Source organism: Syngnathus acus, chromosome 1 (genome assembly GCF_901709675.1).
Source record: "Syngnathus acus chromosome 1, fSynAcu1.2, whole genome shotgun sequence".
Taxonomy (NCBI): domain Eukaryota; kingdom Metazoa; phylum Chordata; class Actinopteri; order Syngnathiformes; family Syngnathidae; genus Syngnathus; species Syngnathus acus.
The window spans coordinates 15,397,411-15,421,680 of NC_051087.1; the positions used below are offsets into that span (position 1 = coordinate 15,397,411).

Below are 24,270 nucleotides of genomic sequence, written 5' to 3' on the forward strand. Positions count from 1 at the left end.
GTTTTGTCTTTAAGGCATGACAATTCATTGACTGCATTATGCATGGAAACACGGTATCTTTAAACATAAAGACATTTCATTATTATTTTTATTATTATTGGTCCAAAATACACGGATTGCATTGAGTGTCATTTTAGCAACTATCTGTAAATATTTTATTATTATTATTGGTCCAAAATACACTAATCGCAGTGAGGGTAATTGTTTTTGTCTATTATTATTATTGGTCCAAAATACACTAATTGCAGTGAGGGTAATTATTTTTGCATGGTTATCACGTTTATCTACCACAGCAACTCGCTCAAGGCAGGACTGAAAACCTTCCTGTTTATTCTTGGGGAGTTTGGAAGCCAAGCTATCACCTTATCGTGTGGTGTTCTTTACTACAGTGAGGAGACGGAAGAAGAAGAGGCTACGACTTCTAAGAAAAGGAAAGCTGCATTTAAAAGACTATGACGCGCCAAGCCCACTCTGCATAATATGTGGCGACAGGCTAGCTAACGAGGCAATGAAGCCCTCAAAACTGCTTCGGCACATGGAGACCAAGCATCCTGCATTAAAAGACAAACCTTAACCACTTCGGGTGTCATTGTCTCCGATTACGCCTAGATGGGACCGGCTCGTTTCTGAGACACAAGCTCAGTGCTCCCACTAATTCAATGTAATGGTGAGTTTTATTTTAATGTCGTTTATACTTGTTTTTATGCCAGTCGTATCATTTTATTTCATCGTATTCATATATTTATTATAAATGTATTATTTATTTATATAAATGTATTATTTAGTTATATAAATCTATTATTTATTTATATAAAGGCCGGTCCGCAAAAATATTTCTGACACGTAACCGGTCCGTGGCGCAAAAAAGGTTGGGGATCACTGCTTTACTATATCTTCCCCTCGTTGAAATGAGACAGGCCTCATGATCACAAAGAAAGGTGATCCTTAACTATATGTTAAGGGTACTGAGAGTTTGCTGAAGCAGGTCTGTGTATCTGTTTATTGCTTTGTGTCTGTTTATACCTGAACGCGTTCAATGAATGAAGGTTCATGAACTCGTTCATATTTTGGATGAATGTGAACTGGACGTAGCACATTTTTGCTTCGTGAACGCTCACAGCAACCTTCTTTTTTTGATTGGGGGAAAACAAGAACTATGAACTTTTCATTTTTGGAATGATGAACTTAATTTACATAAATCAATTATGAACTATGAACTGAACCAGTTCATTTTAAAATTTGTGAATTGAACTTTGAACTAGCTTGTGTAGAAAATGAAAATTTCCAACACGGGTTTAATGAAATGTATGGGTGATAATGCCTGCAATTCAAGAGTTTTTATTCGCCATGTTTGAGCGTGCCAAACAAGGAATTTGACTTCGGTAAATCACAGCCTCTGTTCAACATTTAGGTGACTAACAACACTCAAGACATGTGAAAAATGGCAAATATTCTCAAACATCCCCTGATCTTAAACTCCCAAGAGGGCAAGGTCAAACTCAAAACTCCAGCTAGGGGAAATGAGAAACCTTGAGAAGAGACCACAGATGGGAGGGTCCCTCTTCCAGGATGACCAGGCTGCAATGGATGCAGAGAGGACACATAGTACAAACAGTGTAGACAATTCAAAAAAGGTGTGGAGAGCAGGATGTTATTGCACAGCAATGACTCTGAGACTCTAAGAACCGTGTGAGTTCATCAGAGCAACAGCCTGGGGGAAGAAGCTGTCTGGTTTTGGCGTACAGAGCTCTATAACGCCGTCCGGAGGGGAGTAGTTCAAACAGAATGCAACCTGGGTGAGAAGGGTCTGCAGAGATGTTACTTGCACGTTTCCTGGTCCTAGACAGGTACAAGTCTTGGATAGATGGGAGGTTGATTCCAATTATCATTTGATATCAGAATCAGAATCAGCTTTATTGTCAATTCCTTCATGCTAGGACACACAAAGAAACCGAAATACCGTTCCCCCTATCCCACGGTGACGAGACACAGCACACGATTAACACACAAGTAAAACAACGGGGAGAGAGTTCAGGACCCCAACAGCCCGGAGATCACAAACTTCGCCAGTGGCGAGCAGTGCTGGCATCTCACAACAAAGTCCCGGCACCATTCTTCACGGATGTAGACGCACAGTCCACCTCCACGCGATGTTCCCCCTCGTACAATGGCCCGGTCCGCCCGATAGCGCGCCATCCGCTCCAGACGCACAGCAGCTACGCACTGTCCGGTCCGCAGAACTCAGCAGGCATGTTGATGTCCAGCGATCGAACGTCCGCCAGAAGAATGGAAGGCACGGCCGGGCGAGCTGGGGTGGCCGCCAGCCAGGCCCGGACGCCCAACCGGGGGAAGAATAGCAGGCGAGTCCGGCGACGCTCCAGGACGGCGCAGACCGAGCGCCTTTAATGTCCCCGCTTCAAAGTTCAGGTCGCCACAAAACTCGCTTTCGCCGATGTCGAGCAGAACCAGCCCGCCGCACTTGAAGCACAACCCGGTACGACGAGACGAACACACAAAACTGGCGGACAAACCCACATTAAACGACAAAACAAAACACCGTTCGGGACAGAGAGAGGCCGCAGCGTGTGCACGCGCCGCCATCTTACTTACTGACATTAGTAAAGTAAATCATTGAGGGGATTTCAAAGCCACTTGTGCACATCTGTAATTTGTCATTTTTAACTGGTAAATTCCCAAAGGAGATGAAAATTGCTTATCATTCCGCTTTATAAAACTGGGAGCAAACACAACTTTACAAACTACAGACCTATCTCAATATCGCCACAACTCTCAAAACTATTGGAAAAGCTTTTTAACAGTAGAATGGAAGGATTCGTGTGTGTGTGTGCTTGCACACAGGGCGTTGTGATGCGAAGTGCAGTGGTGTTGGAGTAGTAGTGCTCGTAGTTAGTGCATGTTGCATGCTTCTTCCTGCTTGCTACCTTCTGCTTTCAGCTACTGCCGCCGGCTAGCCCCCTGTTTCCGGGGGCGAAAAGAGGAGCCGAGTACGTAAGTCTCCTCAGCCGGTACATAGCCTCTCCACCGTCAAGACTTCTGCATGCCTCCTCGTGGCCACACATGGTAACTGGGTGCCTCACGGCTCCAGGCCAAATTGCAGGGGATCGATCGGGGGAGCAACAGTGGGCCCCTAGGCGCGACGTACAGGCCCACCGGTGCGTGGATGTCCTGGCGCACGCTAACCACTGTCCCAGCTATGGGGGAAATAGCACCCCCGCTGCCTTGTGGGTATCGTCTGGAACGAAAAGGCTAAGGGAGCAAACCCCGACAGGAAACCCGGCTCGGACTCCGTTAGGCAGACTCATGCTTTAAAAAAAAGCATCGTTCTGGCAACTCCTGCAGCCAACCTGATGCCAAATGTATCGGTTCACCGTTCCTTTGGATGACAACAGGAAGGCCGAGAGGGAAGCCCTGATGCCTGGGAAACTCAAGGCTTCCATAAAACTGGAGAGGACTCACCAGCCACAGCAGACGCTGTGCAAAGAGCACCTAACCTCCAGACACAAGAAATCTATGGTCTTTCGAGACTGTGATGCCGATGATGGAAGGATTCATGGTAAAACATAAATTAATTGCAGAGAACCAATCTGGCTTTAGGGTTAACAGATCAACAACACAGGCATTAATGGAATCAATCGAGGAAATCAGATGCAATAGACAACAAAAGACATGCAATAGGAGTATTCATCAACCTCAAAAAGGCTTTTGACACAATTGATCATAACATACTACTTAATAAACTGGAAAAAATATGGGATAAAGGGATTAGTATTAGACTGGATAAAGGATTATCTGAGAGGACGGCAACAGTTTGTAAAGATGGTGTTAGAAAAATGTATATATATGTTATCATGCGTTCTCTAATCAATGCTTTACCGCAATATTACTGCAATATATGCTTGCTGTTTGGCCTTGCTGTTTTTATGATGTACCACAGAAGAGAAAAGGTACGGCTGGGCCAGGAGAGAGGTCAGACAGGACGCAGCTGATAACTCAGCAAAAAGAAGACATCTACCGAGACAGTTCCTTCTTAACAAAGACCGCTTTGTTAGACAACATGCCTCATTGCTGTCTTGCACTTCAGATGAACCTACAAGTGACCATCAAAGTCTGGGTTTTCCAAGCTATCTTGATCGTTAGATTATGTTTGTGCGTATCCAGTAATTAATAACCTAGCCTGTCTCATCCTACACAAGGTCGTAAAACCTCCCTTGCTAGAGCTCAAGGACTTTCTCTTCTCAACTCAAACTCCTTTTTCTCACGTTCTTATTATTTTGCTTACGAGGCAAAGCCCACGTGCTCCCCCCCCCCCTTCCTTTAGGGGCTTTCGTCTCATAATTGTGGGCAGGGCAAATCCAAATAAAAAGAGCGGGAGTGTACACAGATATTTAGTGTTGTGAGATTGTTGTAAACTATCTGTACTGCACTCCTCGCGAGAAAAGACTTGATATTCTGTCTCACTTGTGGTTTGTTTGCTGATGCTCTTCTCTTAATAGTTGTTCAGTCAGCGATTTAAACCTGACAGATGGGTAATCACAGCTCTATTTGGACATTGCTTGTGGTTTCCCACAAGGGTCAGTATTAGGCCCTAAATTATTTATTTTGTATATACCGTAATTTTCGGACTATAAATCGCGGTTTTTTTCATAGTTTGGGTGGGTGGGCGACTTATAATAAGGAGCGACTTATATGTGTTTTTTTGGAAACATTTTTAACCGCGATAAACGAACCGCGATGTAGCAAGGGATTACTGTAATTTGAATTTCAAGTGACGTCACCAGCGCGACGCGGCGCGGCGGTTGTTTACAAAAAGGACAAAGATTGATCACGGGATGACGAAGATGACGAAGGGCCCCACGTACTACCGGCATCATTAGCGGCTTTGTTTCTAAGTGACACGGAGGACGAAGAGTTTGAAGGATTTAAGGATTTGGAGTGACACAGAAGGTTTGAAAAACTATTATGGCTTTTACGCACGCCCGGTCCTATTCTATGGATCTCTCTTCCACCTCCGTGGCTGTAAGTCCACGCCGCCACACGCCTGGAAGTTTGTTTTGTCAAATAAAGAGCCGTTTACCAAACCCACGTCTTTCCTTGTACTTTGTTAACGCTACAATATAGTTATATACTAGATCTGTGGAATAACGACGAGGCTGACGTCAGGGCGCACGTGCGGCGTTGTTGACAAAGGACGAGGAATTTGATCGATGGATTTAATGATTTAGAGTGCACAGATGGTTTGATAATATTATTGCTTATATAATAGTTATTTGATATCTAATTTATATTTCGTTATATAGGCCTGTGGAATATTTTGAAGTGCAAGCGCCGCGCACCCATTGTTGACATAAAGGACGATCGATGGATTTAATGAATTGGAGTGACACAGATGGTTTTATAAACGTGTTATTTATACAGTAGTTATTTGAATAATTCTGAATGTTACGTCAGGCCCGTTCTCAGCTCTTTGTTTGTGTTTATGTCACGTTAGCATACCTATCGTTTAGCCTGTTGTTGCTCGTTCATGTCTGTTCTTGGTGTTGGATTTTGTCGAATAAATTGCCCCCCAAAATGCGACTTATACTCCGGAGCGACTTATATATGTTTTTTTTTCACTTTTTTGGGCATTTTATGGCTGATGCGACTTTTACTCCGAGCGACTTTTAGTCCGAAAATTACGGTAAATGATATGTGCAAAGTATCTAGAGCAGTGGTCCCCAACCACCGGGCCGCGGACCGGTACCGGTCCGTGGGTCACTTTGTACCGGGCCGCCAAGCCACACAGAAAAAATAAATAAAAATTGTTTTAATCGACGATCAATTAATTCAGGTCAAGACGCTCGTCCCGGTCACGTGACATGTTTCTCCAGTCGAGCCCGCAAAGCTAGCAAAAATGAGTAAGTATTTATTTTGAAAAATGTAAAAAAATTGCCGATTCTCTCCCAATTACATCCGTCGGTTCAGGTCAAGACGCTCGTCTCGGTCACGTGACATGTCACCTCAGTTGAGCCCGCGAAGCAAGCAAAAATGAGCAAGACACAGAGATGTTTGGAAAGCTTCTTCGGAAAGGGAAAAAAGCCCAATGAGGAGACGGAAGAAGAAGAGGCTACGACTTCTAAGAAAAGGAAAGCTGCATTTAAAAGACTATGACGCGCCAAGCCCACTCTGCATAATATGTGGCGACAGGCTAGCTAACGAGGCAATGAAGCCCTCAAAACTGCTTCGGCACATGGAGACCAAGCATCCTGCATTAAAAGACAAACCTTAACCACTTCGGGTGTCATTGTCTCCGATTACGCCTAGATGGGACCGGCTCGTTTCTGAGAAACAAGCTCAGTGCTCCCACTAATTCAATGTAATGGTGAGTTTTATTTTAATGTCGTTTATACTTGTTTTTATGCCAGTCGTATCATTTTATTTCATCGTATTCATGTATTTATTATAAATGTATTATTTATTTATATAAATGTATTATTTAGTTATATAAATCTATTATTTATTTATATAAAGGCTGGTCCGCGAAAATATTTCTGACACGTAACCGGTCCGTGGCGCAAAAAAGGTTGGGGATCACTGATCTAGAGAATTAAAACTGGTCGATTTTGCAGATGACACCAATATGTTTTGTTCAGGTAATAACATCCAACAAGTGGAATCAGTGTTAAATGAGGAAAATCTGGTTTGACTGGAAACAATTGATCATTAAAGGTATGTAAGACTAAGTTTATGTTATTTGGCAAAGGCACAGCGAACATAAAGGTACGAATAGAAATAGATGGGACTGAAATTGGGTGCAGGAAAACACGTTTCTTGGGGTTACAATCGATGACAGGCTGAGTTGGAATCCACACATCAAACACGTACTGTCCAAAATCTCAAGAAGCATTGCAGTCATATAGAAAGCAAAAGAACTACTGGATTATCATTCACTTCGGACACTTTATTGTTCACTTGTCTTGCAATATTTGCATTACTGTGCTGAGGTTTGGGGTAATACTTACAAAACTTCACTACAGCCACTATTCTATTCTATTCTATTCTATTCTATTCTATTCTATTCATCCTGCAGAAAAGAGCAATAACTAAGGACTACCGTTTTTTTTCATGTATAATGCGCCCCCATGTATAATACGCACCCTAAAAATGGCATGTCGATGCTGGAAAAAAGCTTGTACCCATGTATAATATGCACCCAAATTTTGACTTTTTTTTTTTTTTTTTTTAAGTCCCAATGATCGTCACACACGCATCTGGGTGTGGTGAAATTTGTCCTCTGCATTTGACCCATCCCCGTGTGATTTTGATCCATCCCTTGGGGGACAGGGGAGCAGTGAGCAGCAGCGGCGCCGCGCTCGGGAATCATTTGGTGATCTAACCCCCCAATTCCAACCCTTAATGCTGAGTGCCAAGCAGGGAGGCAATGGGTCCCATTTTTATAGTCTTTGGTATGACCCGGCCGGGTTACTTAAGTCCGTAAACGTAAAATGATTTCAGAAAAAAGATCATATTTGGGAACAACCGGATGTTATTCTGCCGGTCAGTATCACTGCGCATGCAGTAGCAAACTCAATAGCGAAGAAATATGTGAGACTCTCAACGGGATCACCAATATTTGAGTGATGTTCCAGTTATTTATCACAATTAGTTTACCAAGTCTGTGTTTTGAGTTCCTCCAATAAACCCTGGTCCAAGCTGCACTTGGTCGCCCCGCTCCTTTCCACACTCCATCCGTGACAAGATTTTCTTCAAAAATTGTTGTACCATGATTTTATTAAAAAAATAAAAAATAAAAATTGTACCCATGTATAATGCGCACCCCAGATTTTAGGACAATAAATTAGTTAAATTTTGCGCATTATACATGGCAAAAAACGGTATTCATAAAGTCAACTACTTGGAGCACACAAATCCACTTTTCATACAATCCAAACTATTGAAATTCACTGACATAGTATCTTATCAAACAGCAATCATCATGTATAGGGCAAAAGCAAAACAACTACCAGAAAATATCCAAAACTTATTTAGGAATCGGGAGGGAGTTAAGGGGGAATCACAACTTCAAAATTTTAAACATAAGAAAAACCTTAAAAGGTTTCTGTATAACTATAACCGGGGTCAAACTATGGAACAATCTAAATGAGGAACTCAAGCAAAGTCCAAACATCCACCAGTTTAAAAAAAAAATACAAAAATATGTTGTTTAGCGGGTACAAGGGCTAAAAATGCGAAATGGCTACACACAAGCAAAAATGAAAAATAAGTGTGAAAGTGTGTCTACTTGTGTTCTGTTGTAGATTTATATGTTGAATCATTAGTTTGATGGATAAAGTGAGAAAGGGGTAGGAATCTAAAAAGCTATGCTTTCTCCTACTCCTTTTCGAGCATTCTTTCTTATGTTTTCTTTTCCAGTTTTTTGGTTTATTGTTTGTTTGTTTCATGGACTTAAATATGGCACTTTAAAGTGTTATTTGTTTTATTTTTCTCTTTTTATGTTTTAAATATGTTTGAAATAAAGATATATCAATCAATCAAATAATCCCAAATACAATTTGTCTTTCACCTACCTCAGTAAACATGTGGCTTTCTTTGAAGAATACAATGATGATGTTATGCGGAAGAGTGATGATCATTGCAACAATCACGCAAAGTGACATTTTATTAAAATCTTTGCTCTTATAAAATCACAACCTCTCAGAGATTCGTATTTAAGTGACAAAGTGAAATCCCCACAAATCCAAACACCTATACCACCTTTGGACCACAGTTGAAGAAATAATACAAAATCAGCGCCAGTTCATTGTTGAAACAATGCCAATAAACAAAATAAGTCTATCATGTATACAGTACACAGAGTGCAATAAATATAATTTTAATTGAATGAAACTACAATGGAAATCTAGCAAGGAAAGCTTAATTTTGAAACAGTTTATGGTGTGAAATATCAGACACAAATTTGAAGGATTTTCACTTTCAACAAGTAAAATTGAGTGCTACTTTTCATAAAAAAAAAATGGGAAAAGAGCCACCGTATTTGCGGTTCCACTCTTCTTACCGGTCTGTGAATACAGAATTAATTTTGATGTTGAAATTAGAGCAGCACATCAATGAAAACTATCACTTAAAATAACATTTAATAGTGTGCCTTTTCAAACGTGTTAAACTGTGTCCGTGTGCAAGGGCAAGAATGTTCTGCAAGACACATCTGCAACCCAAATTATATAACACCATCTTCATTCATCATGAAGTGTCTCTAAAATCTTTAGTAATTAAACTTGTTCTTGTTATTGCTAATCAATAGTAATTATATTCTACGACTGTATGACGCTTGTATGGTCATTCAGAATATTAATATTAATTTTGAGGATTTTGAAATTCCATTGTGCACCAACTTAACATAACAGTGATAGAGATAAAACTAAACTGACTGTTGATGAGTTACAGTGCCTTGCGAAAGTATTCGGCCCCCTTGAACCTTTCAACATTTCGCGACATTTCAGGCTTCAAACATAAAGATGTAAAAGTTAAATTTTTTGTCAAGAATCAACAACAAGTGGGACACAATCGTGAAGTGGAACAAAATTTATTGGATAATTTAAACTTTTTTAACAAATAAAAAACTGAAAAGTGGGGCGTGCAATATTATTCGGCCCCCTTGCGCTAATACTTTGCAGCGCCACCTTTTGCTGCAATTACAGCTGCAAGTCGCTTGGGGTATGTCTCTATCAGTTTTGCACATCGAGAGACTGGAATTCTTGCCCATTCTTCCTTGCAAAACAGCTCGAGCTCAGTGAGGTTGGATGGAGAGCGTTTGTGAACAGCAGTCTTCAGCTCTTTCCACAGATTCTCGATTGGATTCAGGTCTGGACTTTGACTTGGCCATTCTAACACCTGGATACGTCTATTTGTGAACCATTCCATTGTAGATTTGGCTTTATGTTTTGGATCATTGTCCTGTTGGAAGATAAATCTCCGTCCCAGTCTCAGGTCTTTTGCAGACTCCAACAGATTTTCTTCCAGAATGGTCCTGTATTTGGCTCCATCCATCTTCCCATCAATTTTAGCCATCTTCCTTGTCCCTGCTGAAGAAAAGCAGGCCCAAACCATGATGCTGCCACCACCATGTTTGACAGTGGGGATGGTGTGTTCAGGGTGATGAGCTGTGTTGCTTTTACGCCAAACATATCGTTTTGCATTGTGGCCAAAAAGTTCGATTTTGGTTTCATCTGACCAGAGCACCTTCTTCCACATGTTTGGTGTGTCTCCCAGGTGGCTTGTGGCAAACTTTAAATGAGACTTTTTATGGATATCTTTGAGAAATGGCTTTCTTCTTGCCACTCTTCCATAAAGGCCAGATTTGTGCAGTGCACGACTGATTGTTGTCCTATGGACAGACTCTCCCACCTCAGCTGTAGTTATCTGCAGTTCATCCAGAGTGATCATGGGCCTCTTGGCTGCATCTCTGATCAGTCTTCTCCTTGTTTGAGATGAAAGTTTGGCTCAACTAATTTCCTGAATACCAAGAACACTTCACTCCCAAGTAGGTATGGCGGAGGTGGGAAAAACTGCTATGAACCAGTGATGATAAACTTGACTTTTCCAGCTAGCAATAATATGAAACACTTGTAAAACTGCCCTTTGGTGTGATATCTTTATTTGTACACATTTAAAAAGACACAAATAGAAAGTGTTCGAAACAAGAAAATTGTCATGCTCGTATATCATATAAAACCTTAAAAAAAAAAAGTAAGACAGGAACCCAACATACCCAACTGCGACCAGAAAGGCTTATGTGGGGAGGTGAAAATGGACTACTATATTTTAAAATACAAATACCGTAATTTTCGGACTATAAGTCGCGTTTCTTTTCAAAGTTTGGGTGGGGTGCGACTTATAATAAGGAGCGACTTATATGTGAATCTTTTCAAAAAAAAAAAAAAAAAAGTGGAACCGCGATGTAGCAAGGGATTACTGTAATTTGAATTTCAAGTGACGTCAGCAGCGCGGCGCGGCGTGGCGGTTGTTTACAAAAAGGACAAAGATTGATCACGGGATGACGAAGATGACGAAGGGCCCCACGTACTACCGGCATCATTAGCGGCTTTGTTTCTAAGTGACACGGAGGACAAAGAGTTTGAAGGATTTAATGATTTGGAGTGACACAGAAGGTTTGAAAAACTATTATGGCTTTTACACACGCCCAGTCCTACTCTACGGAGCTCTCTTTCACCTCCGTGGATAGAAGTCGGGGGCCGGCGCTCGGCCGGGTGGCTGTCCGGGGACGGTGGATGGGGCTCGGTCATGGCTTTTACGCACGCCCGGTCCTATTCTATGGATCTCTCTTCCACCTCCGTGGCTGGAAGTCCACGCCGCCACACGCCTGTAAGTTTGTTTTGTTAAATAAAGAGCCGTTTACCAAACCCACGTCTTTCCTTGTACTTTGTTAACGCTATAATATAGTTATATACTAGATCTGTGGAATAACGACGAGGTTGACGTCAGGGCGCACGCGCGGCGTTGTTGACAAAGGACGAGGAATCTGATCGATGGATTTAATGATTTAGAGTGCACAGATGGTTTGATAATATTATTACTTATATAATAGTTATTTGATATCTAATTTATATATCGTTATATGGGCCTGTGGAATATTTTGAAGTGCAAGCGCCGTCAGCGGCGCGCACCCATTGTTGACAAAGGACGATCGATGGATTTAATGAATCGGAGTGACACAGATAGTTTTATAAACGTGTTATTTATGTGATAGTTTTTTTAATAACTCTGAATGTTACGTCAGGCCTGTTCTCAGCTCTTCGTTTGTGTTTGTCACATTAGCATACCTATCGTTTAGCCTGTTGTTGCTCGTTCATGTCTGTTCTTGGTGTTGGATTTTGTCGAATACATTTCCCCCCAAAATGCGACTTATACTCCGGAGCGACTTATATATGTCTTTTTTTCACATTATTGTGCATTTTATGGCTAATGCGACCTATATTCCGGAGCGACTTTTAGTCCGAAAATTATGGTACATGTTTTTTTTAAAAGATAAACAGATTTTGGATTAACTCTGAACGCTTTATGTAGTATTTAATTACTGCTGCATACGTATATACAAAAATTGCATACACATAATTTTAATTCATTTATTCATTCATCCATTCTCTGTACCACATTTTTAATTCATATTTTAAATGTTGCGCTGAGCCAAATGCCATGAAATTCATTCTGTGTCATACACCTGTGCAGATCTTAACGGTTAGGTTAGTTTTCTGAACGACAAAGTCTGTCAAAGTGTATGAGCTCTATTTTTGTGTTCTGACAAATCCAGAGTTGATGTGGGTTAGATCAGCAGTTGGTAGTTTTACAGACAAGTGCAAACTGGCATACTGTACTATATTTAAAAAGGAGCAGTTTCCGCTGTGAACAGAGCTGACCATTCTCCGCCAATAAAGGTGGCTATTAATTCCCTTTATATGGAGCACCCTAACGTCTCTTATGGAGATAGCTCTGTGCAGAAAATGAGGCATGCCAGAGAATTTTCATTGCTCTTAGCCAGTGTGGCGACAGACAACACAAGGTGGTAACATCATTACATTTGGTGATAATCACTAGCGAATTAAATAGTTGGCATTTATGATGTCCGCTGTTGTCAATTTTATTAATCCACACATGTCCGGAGAGCTCTGTGTCTGTCTGCCTGTGCCCCGATCAAATCTGTCAAAAATCACATTAGACTACGTGCGTCACTATTTAGACATGGTACGGGCAGGCATATCCTTGAGTCCGACTTTCCACTACTCAATGGTCATTCAGGCGGTCCAGCCTGAGATTAAGCAAAGCACGCCCATACCATGAAGCTCCCTTCACCATGCTTCCCTTCACACATGGTGTTGTACTGTGTGTTCCTCCCAAACAATTCAATTTGGTTTCATCTGTCCACAGAATATTTTTACAGTAGTGCTGTGAAGCAGCCAAGGGCTCTTTAGCAAAATTCAAAATGCCCTCCTTGGTATTCTCCCATGAACTTCATTCTCGTTTGATGCTTGTAGATTTGTCAACGGACATTGGGGTTTGCCAGTGATTTCAACGTCTTTAGAGAATTGGTTCTTTTTTACCTTTTGCAGACCCCTTTACTTGATAGCCATACATTAGAAGAGAAGCAACAAATTTGTCTGACCATAGACTAATAATAATTCATTAAATTTGTATAGCGCTTTTCAAAAACCCAAAGACGCTTATAGACTGATTAACATCAAGACTCTTAGACACTTGTGTAACCTATTCCATCGTTATACAACTTTAGTTTAAATACAAAGACAAATCCTGACCTCAACCCATCCGAGATGCTGTCATAAGACCTCATGAGAAATATTCACACCAGGTCCCCCACCCCCCAAAAAAGAAAAAAAATAATTCTTTGTGTGGTATTAGTTCATGCAAACTCTGTGTTTATTCTTGTGATTTTGATGAGACTTCATTTTATGACCAACCTTTGCAGAAATTCACAGAATTCCAGAAGCTTCACGGCAGTGGCGGCTCATCAAAAGAGGGCGCGAGCGAGAGCACCGCCCTACGAGATCAGTTCTTATTATCTTTCACTTCTTTTCAAAATTAATGCACTTTTTTTGTCATTAACAAAAAGTGGGCAGAGTTCAAACCAGTCAAGAACAGTCTGGCTGGATTTAGGCGAAACAGTTCAAGTGACCCAATTCTGGTGTGTTTTTTTTTCCTCCAATGTGGCTCAGTCTGGATATAGAACGAGGCAGTATAATCAGGAAAAAACAGTACAAATGCAAACCAAATCAGGCCTTAATCATATGAGTCATGAATTGCGTCATTTACGGAAATTTAAGTAAACTGGTTAGATGCACAAAGCCATTGTGATCCGGATGTCATTGCAAATCTCCATCGAATAGACTATGTCTCTCGGCTGGCCTAGGAAACTGTCAAATGTAAAAACTGGCCAAAGTATCAATTCTTAAGATTAGTAGATTTACAGTCACTTCCATTTTTTTTGTTCTTCTGCCATGTGTTTGCCTGCTTGCCTTTCTGGCATGAGTGTTGTTTTTGGTGTTAATTTAATATAAGCACAAGTGATCATAATTTGAACGTGATGGAGATGAAACAATACAGACCCTCAAAAATGAAGTAGGCACTAAATTGAAATCGGGCATTGAAATTACAAGCACAGATCTCAAACCCTGTTTTCTCATAAAAAACAAAACAAAAAAAACTGTGTTGTCTGAGTCATGCCGAATGGTCTTCAACATGACCAAATCATGATTATTTTACATCTGTGTATGCTTGTTTCTTCTTGTACATCTATGATTGTGGCAACATTGGGGCAATTTGAGGTCACAGGTCACATGATAGAGGAAATGTGACCAAATAAAGGAAGAAAACATGTCCCCACATATGCAGTGCATGTGTGTCTGTTTATGGATAATGGAAATCTTCATGGCGAAGTATTTTATAAAGAACCCAGTAGAATATGTTGAAAAACAGGAAGGCAAGGGGGAAACCGGCCCTCGACACCGTGTCAATCTTTTTGGCTCGGTCGATAAATAACTTCCTCATCTCCTCCATGCTTTTCCCACCTCCTGAAGCGACGCCCGGGCGATTCAGAGCAGTGTTTGCCGTGGCTCCTTGAGTGTTTGGTGCAGTGACAGTATTGTTAGTGGTGGCCTTGGAGTCCTTGCTATTGCTGGGAGTGGAGGTTACAGCGGCTGTAGAGGTCACTCTGGTCTCATGCACTTCCCCTTCCTGTTGGACAGAAGAGAGCAGTAGAAATCTCACTGCTTTTGTGTGCTCCATAAACTTCTAATTTTTATTGTTAAATTTAAAGGACAATACAGTGAAACCTCCGAAGCCAAATAATTTGTGGTATGATGCTGGTTGACATTACACTTGGTCTAATTTCAAAGGCAGTTTGCTTTGGTAAACAAATAATAGTACATTAATTTGGCCCACTCTTTTCTTCAAAGATCCACAAGTCATTCCATATTTTCCCCTCCTATTTACAGCAACATTTTACATACATTCAAGTGGCAGCTAAAACATTTAACATGTCATTTAAAACATGATTTGTATAGTTAATAAGGGTTTTGTTGACACCAGACATTTCAATATTTCCTATTAATATAATATTTTTCTCAATCAAAGATTTGCCACCTTCCCAAAAGAGATTGTGCTTCGTTTGGGTAAACTACCCTGTTTGTATTCTTGATGAGGAAAGATCTTGTACAGTACAAATTGTAGACCGTAGATCCTGAGCTTTTCTTAAAAAACAATTAAGTATTTTGTGTGAAAATGTTGGGCATCGCTGCTTTATTGTAAAATTGTGGGTACTCACATTTATTTAAATATGGCAAGTTCAAATTGTCTGCTTACTGTGTTTTACAGTATGCAAATAAGCAGCAGTCTATGTTAATTGTCTAGAGGCTTGATTTACTAAGGGTTTGTGCCAGAATAAACGTTTGCAAACTTGAATGATCACACAAACAGATGTAGATGCTGATCTGCTAACCGGGTGCTCAGAGGATCACATTTGCCAAATGGGCAAAATGAACGCGAGGTTCATTTCGTAGGTTCCCGCGAGGACTATAAGAAAATAGATTCATTTTGCATGCAAAGTGAGATTTGTCAATCCCGACCCAAATTGTGTAGCTGATTTTGAGCTAAAATACCATGTCTGATATGCAGGTCAAAACTGGCACACAGTGTGGCACCACTCTGTCGTCCAGGCATGATGAGAGGGGGCAGCGAAAACCTTGATGCTTGGGTAAACATTTTTGAAATGCCAGAATAAAAAAAATAAAATAAAAAAAAATCGAGCCAACGGAATACTGGAACTAAATGTTGAGCCAGTCTCGAGGTGTTAGGCCATAGTCTCACCTGTGACAATCCTCATTTTTTCTCTGCATTTCACAGTGTCAATTGCAGTTGGCATCTGCAGAGCACATTTATGGGTCTGCTGTCCTAGTTTTCAACACTATGATATGCAGGATATGCACATCCGATTGCTGTGCACTCTGGACAACACGGCTTTTATTGAATTGCTGGCTTCCCCCAAAATTTACTGGAGGGATCTTTTTTTTCTACACCTCACATTTCTTTACCTCTTCAACCAACACTTCCCACTCCATCACGACAACCTTTATTTTGCATTTTTCCAGGACAAAAACAATGAGCGCTAACTTGAAGTGCAAAATCGTCTTTTAAATGCTTGACCATTTTTACTCCTGTCAACATTACGCTCAATCAGTTGGAGTAGGTGAACACGCAATTCCTTATTCAGGGTCTAAATAAAAGATGGCAATCTTATTAGATCATGTGTAACACGCCTACCATCAGTGCACGCAATGTTAGTGTGACATGTAATTTAGCACACACTATTGGGGAACTTAGTAAATCAGGCCCTCAGTGTTTAGATTTGTCTGATATTTGCTTAGAATACAAGCAGATACTTGTAGAAATACATGACAAAAATGTTTGGTGCAGCATAATTTTAAATATACTGTAGGATATTTCACTGTCTTTGCATTTTTCCGTGATTAACACCCTCCTTAAGGTTATGCCCTCATCTCTCAACCGGCTTTATTTGCTGGCAGAATGCTGGTGAAGAAAGACAATAAACTGGTTGCATTATGTCACATGCACATGCAAATACATGCCAACACACTCAATGTATTGTGCCATTCATTACCCTGTAGTTGCTGCTGTAGATGTTGGTGATAGATCCATAGAGAGGGTCTGATGCCTTGAGGCCGTTGTCGACATTTACACGATGGAGGGATTCAGCTAGCGCATCTGCATCAACTGCACCTCCACCGTTCTACCAGTCGACAGCATGCACACCAGTGATCAACGGAGAGAAACCAAAAAGGGGGAAGGGGGGTGCATCCAACACAAATACCAAGTACGCAGTGCTCATTCATTCAGTCAATGTATTATATGTGTTCGTTACATTTGTAAAGTCATTCAATTATAGTTACACAATTACAATTATAGTTACATTTTATTGCAGTGGGTCGAATTTCAAACTACCTGCTACATTTTGAGAAACATTTACAAAACACTTTTAACTACAGATATTTAAATTTGAAATGTATATCTTTTAGACTGATGTTTTTCATCCTTAATTATCATGAGTAATTTGTAATAATCATTTATACATGGTAAAGCTACATTCAAAACAAGATCTTACACATGTATGTCTTCTTCCTTTTTTAAAATCATTTTCTTCCAGTCCAGTATTCCACTAACACACAAGATTTCTCATTTACATTAGCTTGTGTTAGTTAAAAACTTCATTTTCACAAATAGTAGGCAGAAGTCAAAAGGAGAAAATTGCTTGAGAAATACACTCATTTTCTAAAATTTTGCAATCATTTGCTATCATATATTTGTTTTGTTCAGCGGGAAGAAGTGGTTTAATCTAAAAGGGAATTGCCTTCTAATTCGTATGCAAAACTTCTAATGGAAAAAAGTCCACCACTTCTATTAATTTTCCATTACATTGAAAAGAAGTAAACGTGTTATCTGCAGTAAATGTGAAATCTGCAAGTTGACTGAATGCTGGATGCTCCCAGGAAACAAAGATTCAAATCATGCATCAGGCTCATCTTGTTTAGATGGCTTGTGAAAAAACAAAACTACTACATACTGCGATGAAGCCATGCAGAGCCATGCACTAACACAGTGTAGCGACAATCCCCTCCGCATTTAAACTCCACAGGAGTTGTCTGAAGACCCATCCTGTGCATGCACATATCAAACATTTCACCCCCCTCAATAAGCAGAAGTCATGCAAGATACTAAATGCATTTAAAATCATTAAAGCAAACTGAGAAACCGCATGCATATGCAATTTTGAGAACTTTGAGAGAATTTCATTTCTGTTTTTCATTTTTCTGAATTTGTATCTGATTATGTTCTATACAATGATCTATTAATTAACCTATTGGATTATGAGGTACGTATATTTTAGAAATACAATGTGTAATGTTTTTCAGATTTTACTCATGGTGGATTGTGTGACCATTGATTAGATTTTCAAAGCTAGTTTTAGGCACAAAGTAATAATTGCACATTTCAATTTTAGGAATGGGTGATCCTAACTCCTCCTGTTCAAAAGACCGGATTAGATTACAGAGTTCTTCAGCCTATCCGTGAAGCGGAGGCCAGATTCCCTTTTTTTTTTTTGCAGTTTAAAAGCCAAATCACTTCCTCCACTCTCTCGTTCCTTTCTTTGTTTGCTGGCTTATCTCCCTAAGGCCTGTTTTACGACCTTCACTCATGGGCGCGGCTGGACTCTGCTGGCACGTGGTCTCACTTGGGAAACCTGTTTTCTTTGTTGGCTGGATGCCAGTACTGGTCCACACGTTTGTACAAAGGCCGTGACTGTGAGCTCACGTCGGCCCCTGACCGACTCCACAATAGGGGGACTTAGCGTGCTAAAACCTTTCTGAGGCCTAAAACAGGCTGAACACTGCAAAAGCCAGGTGTGCATCACCAGCCCGGCACTACTAGAGAACTCCCCCTGACCACGTGCTGTGCGAAACCAGCCTTTTCCAATTTTTATTTTTGCCTTTTTCTTTCAACCTTGCGCCACCTTCTTTCTACGTGGCTTGGCTGGACCTCGAAGTTTTTTTTAACCAAACTCATTTATTAACTGTAGCCTCCTTTGGATTAATAAACTAATTTCAGGTTTCCGTTTATTTAAACTTTTTTGAAACTATTAAGAAAAAAAACAACGTGGTGCCCTAGTGGCAGTTGATTACACCGCTGGCAGTAGATTTCTGCCACCACTAACAAAATGGATAATTATTTAACTAACTACCGTTTTTTCCCATGTATAATGCGCAAAATTTAACTAATTTATTGTCCTAAAATCTGGGGTGCGCATTATACATGGGTACAATTTTTTATTTATTTATTTTTTTTTTAATCCGGATATCATACGGAGGCCGCCATTACAGATGCGCTTTCTTCTCTGCTGTTCACTTCAAACACGCTCCATACGAACACAATGCTCTCGTATCAGACGCTTGCTCGATCACCTGCTCGTTTGCTGTCACAATGTACCCTACACAAATCCGAAACATTTCTTCGCTATTGAGTTTGCTAGCGCATGCGCAGTGATACTGACCGGCAGAATAACATCCGGTTGTTCCCAAAGATGATCTTTTTTCTGAAATAATTTTACGTTTACGGACTTAAGTAGGAGTCAAAATTTGGGTGCGTATTATACATGGGTACAGGGTTTTTTCCAGCATCAACATGCCATTTTTAGGGTGCGTATTATACATGGGGGCGCATTATACATGGAAAAAAACGGTAATTAATAATTAGTTAATTAGTTAATTAATTTTATCCTTAACTACCCCATATTCGCTACAACAGAAATAAGGTGGGGAAACTTAATCATGCTCAGTCATAATAGAAGTCGAAACCTCAGTTTGTCGGGAATGATTGGAGCAGGGCGACCAAATACAGCTTGAACCAGGGTTTATTAAAGGGAAAGGGAGTTGGAAGGGAGGTAGGTGGGGAAAACGAAGACACAGACGGGATAGAGACTTACGGCCAGCAAACAGACAGACAGAAGTCCACTCGGACGCGGAACAGAATCTGACCGTGAGCCTCCACACAAGACCGGGGGGGAAACTGGACGAGCTGACAGGAGCACTAGGCACGGACACAGACGGGAGACAACAGTAGACACCGACAGGGAGAAACAAACGGGCAGGGTTTAAATACATCAGATAATAAGAGGGAGCAGGTGACAGACATTACGATAACGAAGGGGTGTGGCTGAGGGAAGTTGCCGGCCGAGCGTCTCTGGCACGGCACGTGACAGAGTTCTCATTTCATGTTGCAGCAAGCGAATGAAGTACTAGTATTTCACCACTGGGGGGCAGCCTGGTGCCCTTAAATTGACATGCTTAAAAGATAACATGAATCACTATTTCATTGTCCAGCTACGGACAAATGCTCCAATATTGGAGTATATTTTTTTCCCTCGTACATATCTTTGAGTACCTTGCTCTTCTTGGGATGTCGCCTGAATCGTAGCAGCTCTTTATGTTGCCTAGAAACAAAATTAACTGCAGCATACTCCAACAGTGCAGAGAAGACAAAGAGAAGACACACTGCCATCCAGATGTCTATTGCCTTCACATAGGAGACCTGTAAGATACAATGACACAACTCATAGTCAAGGTCCAGATTTGGATATGAATTGAGGATTTTATTTATATTTCATTAATTCACTCGAAAGCACTTGTGAACTTTGTCTGTAGTAATTATTGTTTTACAGCAACTTTCCGTAAAACGCTTTTAAATATTATTTTAAAGTAGAAGCTACTAGTTGAACATCTGATGCCTGTTGTGTCAGAGGATGTGACCTCATTTTTTAATGAAATTATGCTGTATTCAGACATGCGGAACATAGTAGAGTGCAAAGCTCTGTTTGGCACTGAGAACACGATAAAACTCCTTGCTCCTAAACACACACGCACACGTTAATGTGGTGTAGGTTGGCCATACGTGAGAGAGAAATGGGCATGCTAATAAGGGTGACGTAACAAAGTGCTTCATTTCAAATTTTTTCTCATGCATACAAGATGCCACAAAAAGACTGAAGGGCTCTTTCTCTCCCTCTCTCTCACACACACACACACACACACACACACACACACACACACACACACACACACACACACACACACACACACACACACACACACACACACACACACACACACACACACACACACACACAAACACACACAAACACGCACACACACAAACACGCACGCACACACATGCATGCACACACACTAGATGCGCTTAATTCAAGATTCAAGAAGTTTATTGGCCATGTTTGGGCATGCCAAACAAGGAATTTGACTCCGGTAGATCTCAGCCTCTGTTCAACATTTCGGTGACTAACAACATTCAGGACATGTGCAAAAATTGACAATTATTCTCAAACATCCCCTGATCTTCTTTATTATGCATTCTATGGCTGGTGCGACTTGTACTCCGGAGCGACTTATAGTCCGGAAAATAGGGTAAATGATTCATGGACTGCACATAGCTTGGACTTCATAAGACCAAGTCGGGTTGTTATGATGCGTCTAGTGTGTTGGTGGAGTGTTGGTGGAGTGTTCTCACTGTCAACCCTCACCGCTGGCTAGCAGTATGCGAACGGGAGAGCCGAGTGCGTAAGTCTCTCCCTGCCAGTACATAGCCTCTCTAACAGCAAGCCCTATGTAGTGCCTCCACGCGGCGACACATGGTAACTGGGTACAACACGGACCCAGGCTAAACTACAAGGGACTCGGAGGAGGTTTGGCCCCTAGACGTGCGGCACGCAGGCCCACCGGTGTGTGGACACGCCCTGGTGCCCACGAACCAGCCCCTAACTATGGGTTAAATAGTACCACTGCCCAGTGGGCTCCTCGGGAGAGGAATGGGCTAAGGGAGTCAACCCCTACAGAAAATCAATTTCCCCTTGGGTTAGTGTCAGGAAGGGCATCAGACTGTAAAAAGTTTTGCTCCAAAAATGTTCTCAGTATAGGCACTCTCAACCACGAGATGGCCATGGACCGTCCCCGGTGGAAGAAAGCCATATTGTGAATCCAGTCCAACCCAGCGGTGCCTGGAAAGCGGACTTTAAACTGATGATGATGACATAGCGCTTAATCTACAGCGTATGGTGCCCAAAGCGCTTTACAATGCATCACATTCACCCATTCATACACCAAATGTGAGGCTGCTGCCATGCAAGGTGCTGCATGGGTCCACTGGGATCAAATTAGGGTTCAGTGTCTTGCTCAAGGACACTTGAACACAGTCGCAGGGTTGAGGATCAAACCCACAGTTTTAGGGTTGGGAGATGAGTACTCTGAGCCACGCCGCCCCTAAAAAAGCTACGTGTAGTGACAATAGGCCATATTATTGTGTGCATGAGTAAGGAAAGGCGTCCAGCTGCTCGCTTTTCAGGCTGCACGCATTCTCCTGTCCACTCAAATCTGTCAATTATGCTCCCTCACACCAGGTACGCACTCTGGGTGGAGCAAACCTACACTGTGGGTGTTCCCTGTCAAATCTGGCTCTGTGCGCATGCTACGTGCACCGCTGATCTACAATATAGGACCTTCTCACTGACACCAATTTACACAAAATGCTATGCTTCCGGCTGCCAGATTCCAGGACAAAATTGCAAAAGGAAAACACTGTTTCAAATTTAGTTCCCGTATTTTCCGGACTATAAGGCGCACCTAAAAACCTAAAATTTTCTCAAAAGCCGACAGTGCGCCTTATAGTCCAGTGCGCCTTATATATGGGTCAATTGATGAATTTGTTGATCCATACTGGTTGTACACAGTGCTCTGCCAAAATGTTTCAGTACGTTTTAGTACGACTAGTAAATTACAAGGTCACATCGCTTCCCAACATTACGGCAACTGTAGTCAGGGGGCGTCACCGAATAGCTGTTGTACCCGCGAGGCTATTTCATTTCAAAATAGGCTGCTCCGTTAATGTTTCGAGTAAATTTACGGATTGATATGGAAGGGAAACATAGGTAAGCAGTACCAATGTGTTAGATCGAACTTTAGTCAGTTCCGATCATTTTATAGGAGATCATTTGAGAAACGCGATTGTTTACACTTTGCTGAGGCTCATAGGAGATTGCAAGCTGAGGCTCATGGGAATTTGCGGATGGCTAATGCTATAACGATAGCTGCTATACACACCAGGCTATTTCATGTCAAAATAGGCTGCTCTGTTAATGTTTCGAGTAAATCTACGGATCGATATGGAAGGGAAACATAGGTAAGTAGTACCAATGCGCTAGATCGAACTTTAGTCAGTTCCGATCATTTTATAGGAGATCGTTTGAGAAACGCGATTGTTTACACTTTGCTGAGGCTCATGGGAGATTGCGAGCTGAGGCTCATGGGAAATTGCGGATGGCTAATGCTATAACGATAGCTGCTATACGCACCAGGCTATTTCATGTCAAAATAGGCTGCTCTGTTAATGTTTCGAGTAAATCTACGGATCGATATGGAAGGGAAACATAGGTAAGTAGTACCAATGCATTAGATCCAACTTTAGTCAGTTCCGATCATTTTATAGGAGATCGTTTGAGAAACGCGATTGTTTACACTTTGCTGAGGCTCATGGGAGATTGCGAGCTGAGGCTCATGGGAAATTGCGGATGGCTAATGCTATAACGATAGCTGCTATACGCACCAGGCTATTTCATGTCAAAATAGGCTGCTCTGTTAATGTTTCGAGTAAATCTACGGATCGATGTGGAAGGGAAACATAGGTAAGTAGTACCAATGCGTTAGATCCAACTTTAGTCAGTTCCGATCATTTTATAGGAGATCGTTTGAGAAACGCGATTGTTTACACTTTGCTGAGGCTCATGGGAGATTGCGAGCTGAGGCTCATGGGAATTTGCGGATGGCTAATGCTATAACGATAGCTGCTATACGCACCAGGCTATTTCATGTCAAAATAGGCTGCTCTGTTAATGTTTCGAGTAAATCTACGGATCGATATGGAAGGGAAACATAGGTAAGTAGTACCAATGCGTTAGGTCGAACTTTAGTCAGTTCCGATCATTTTATAGGAGATCGTTTGAGAAACGCGATTGTTTACAGAGGGCTCGTTGGTTATTGGCTAGTGGATGCATACCGCAACCCTAGTCAACCTCAGTTTGTTGCAGTATAGCTTCTATTTTATGCGCCTTATAATCCGGTGCGCCTTATATATGGACAAAGTTTTAAAATGGGCCGTTCATTGAAGGTGCGCCTTATAATCCGGTGCGCCTAATAGTGCGGAAAATACGGTAAATGCTATCTTGGTTAGTTGGAGAATAGGGCTGTCACAACCAAAACGTTTTAGAATCGAATTATCCTATCAATTATTCAAAGTCAAAAGTCAAAGTCTGCTTTAATGTCAATCTCTTCACATGCCAAGACACACAAAGAAATCGAAATTACGTTTCCACTATCCCACGGTGACAAGACATAGTACCGTAATTTTCGGACTATAAGTCGCGTTTTTTTTTCATAGTTTGGGTGGGGGGGGCGACTTATAATAAGGAGCGACTTATGTTTTTTTTCAAAAGTTTTCCAAAAAAAAAAAAAAAGTGAAACCGCGATAAACAAACCGCGATGTAGCAAGGGATTACTGTAATTTGAATTTCAAGTGACGTCAGGAGCGCGACGC

The 24,270-nt window shown here is 41.4% G+C and overlaps 1 protein-coding gene across 4 annotated transcripts in view; it reads right to left on the bottom strand.

The window, feature by feature from the left end:
* Positions 1-13,438: 13,438 nt before the first annotated feature.
* glra3 (glycine receptor, alpha 3) overlaps positions 13,439-24,270 on the bottom strand; it is a 133,279-nt gene continuing 122,447 nt past the window's right edge. For 2 of the 4 annotated variants that reach the window (XM_037254726.1, XM_037254719.1), the window contains exons 8-10: positions 20,059-20,205; positions 16,724-16,852; positions 13,439-14,781 (exon numbers count right to left, since the gene is read on the bottom strand). In XM_037254726.1, coding sequence (XP_037110621.1) covers positions 14,455-14,781; positions 16,724-16,852; positions 20,059-20,205 — 603 coding nt within the window. In that variant the 3' untranslated portion in view covers positions 13,439-14,454. Of the gene's footprint in view, positions 14,782-16,723; positions 16,853-19,510; positions 19,705-20,058; positions 20,206-24,270 lie in introns of those variants that run through there. The other 2 variants (XM_037254735.1, XM_037254742.1) reach the window with 2 other exon arrangements.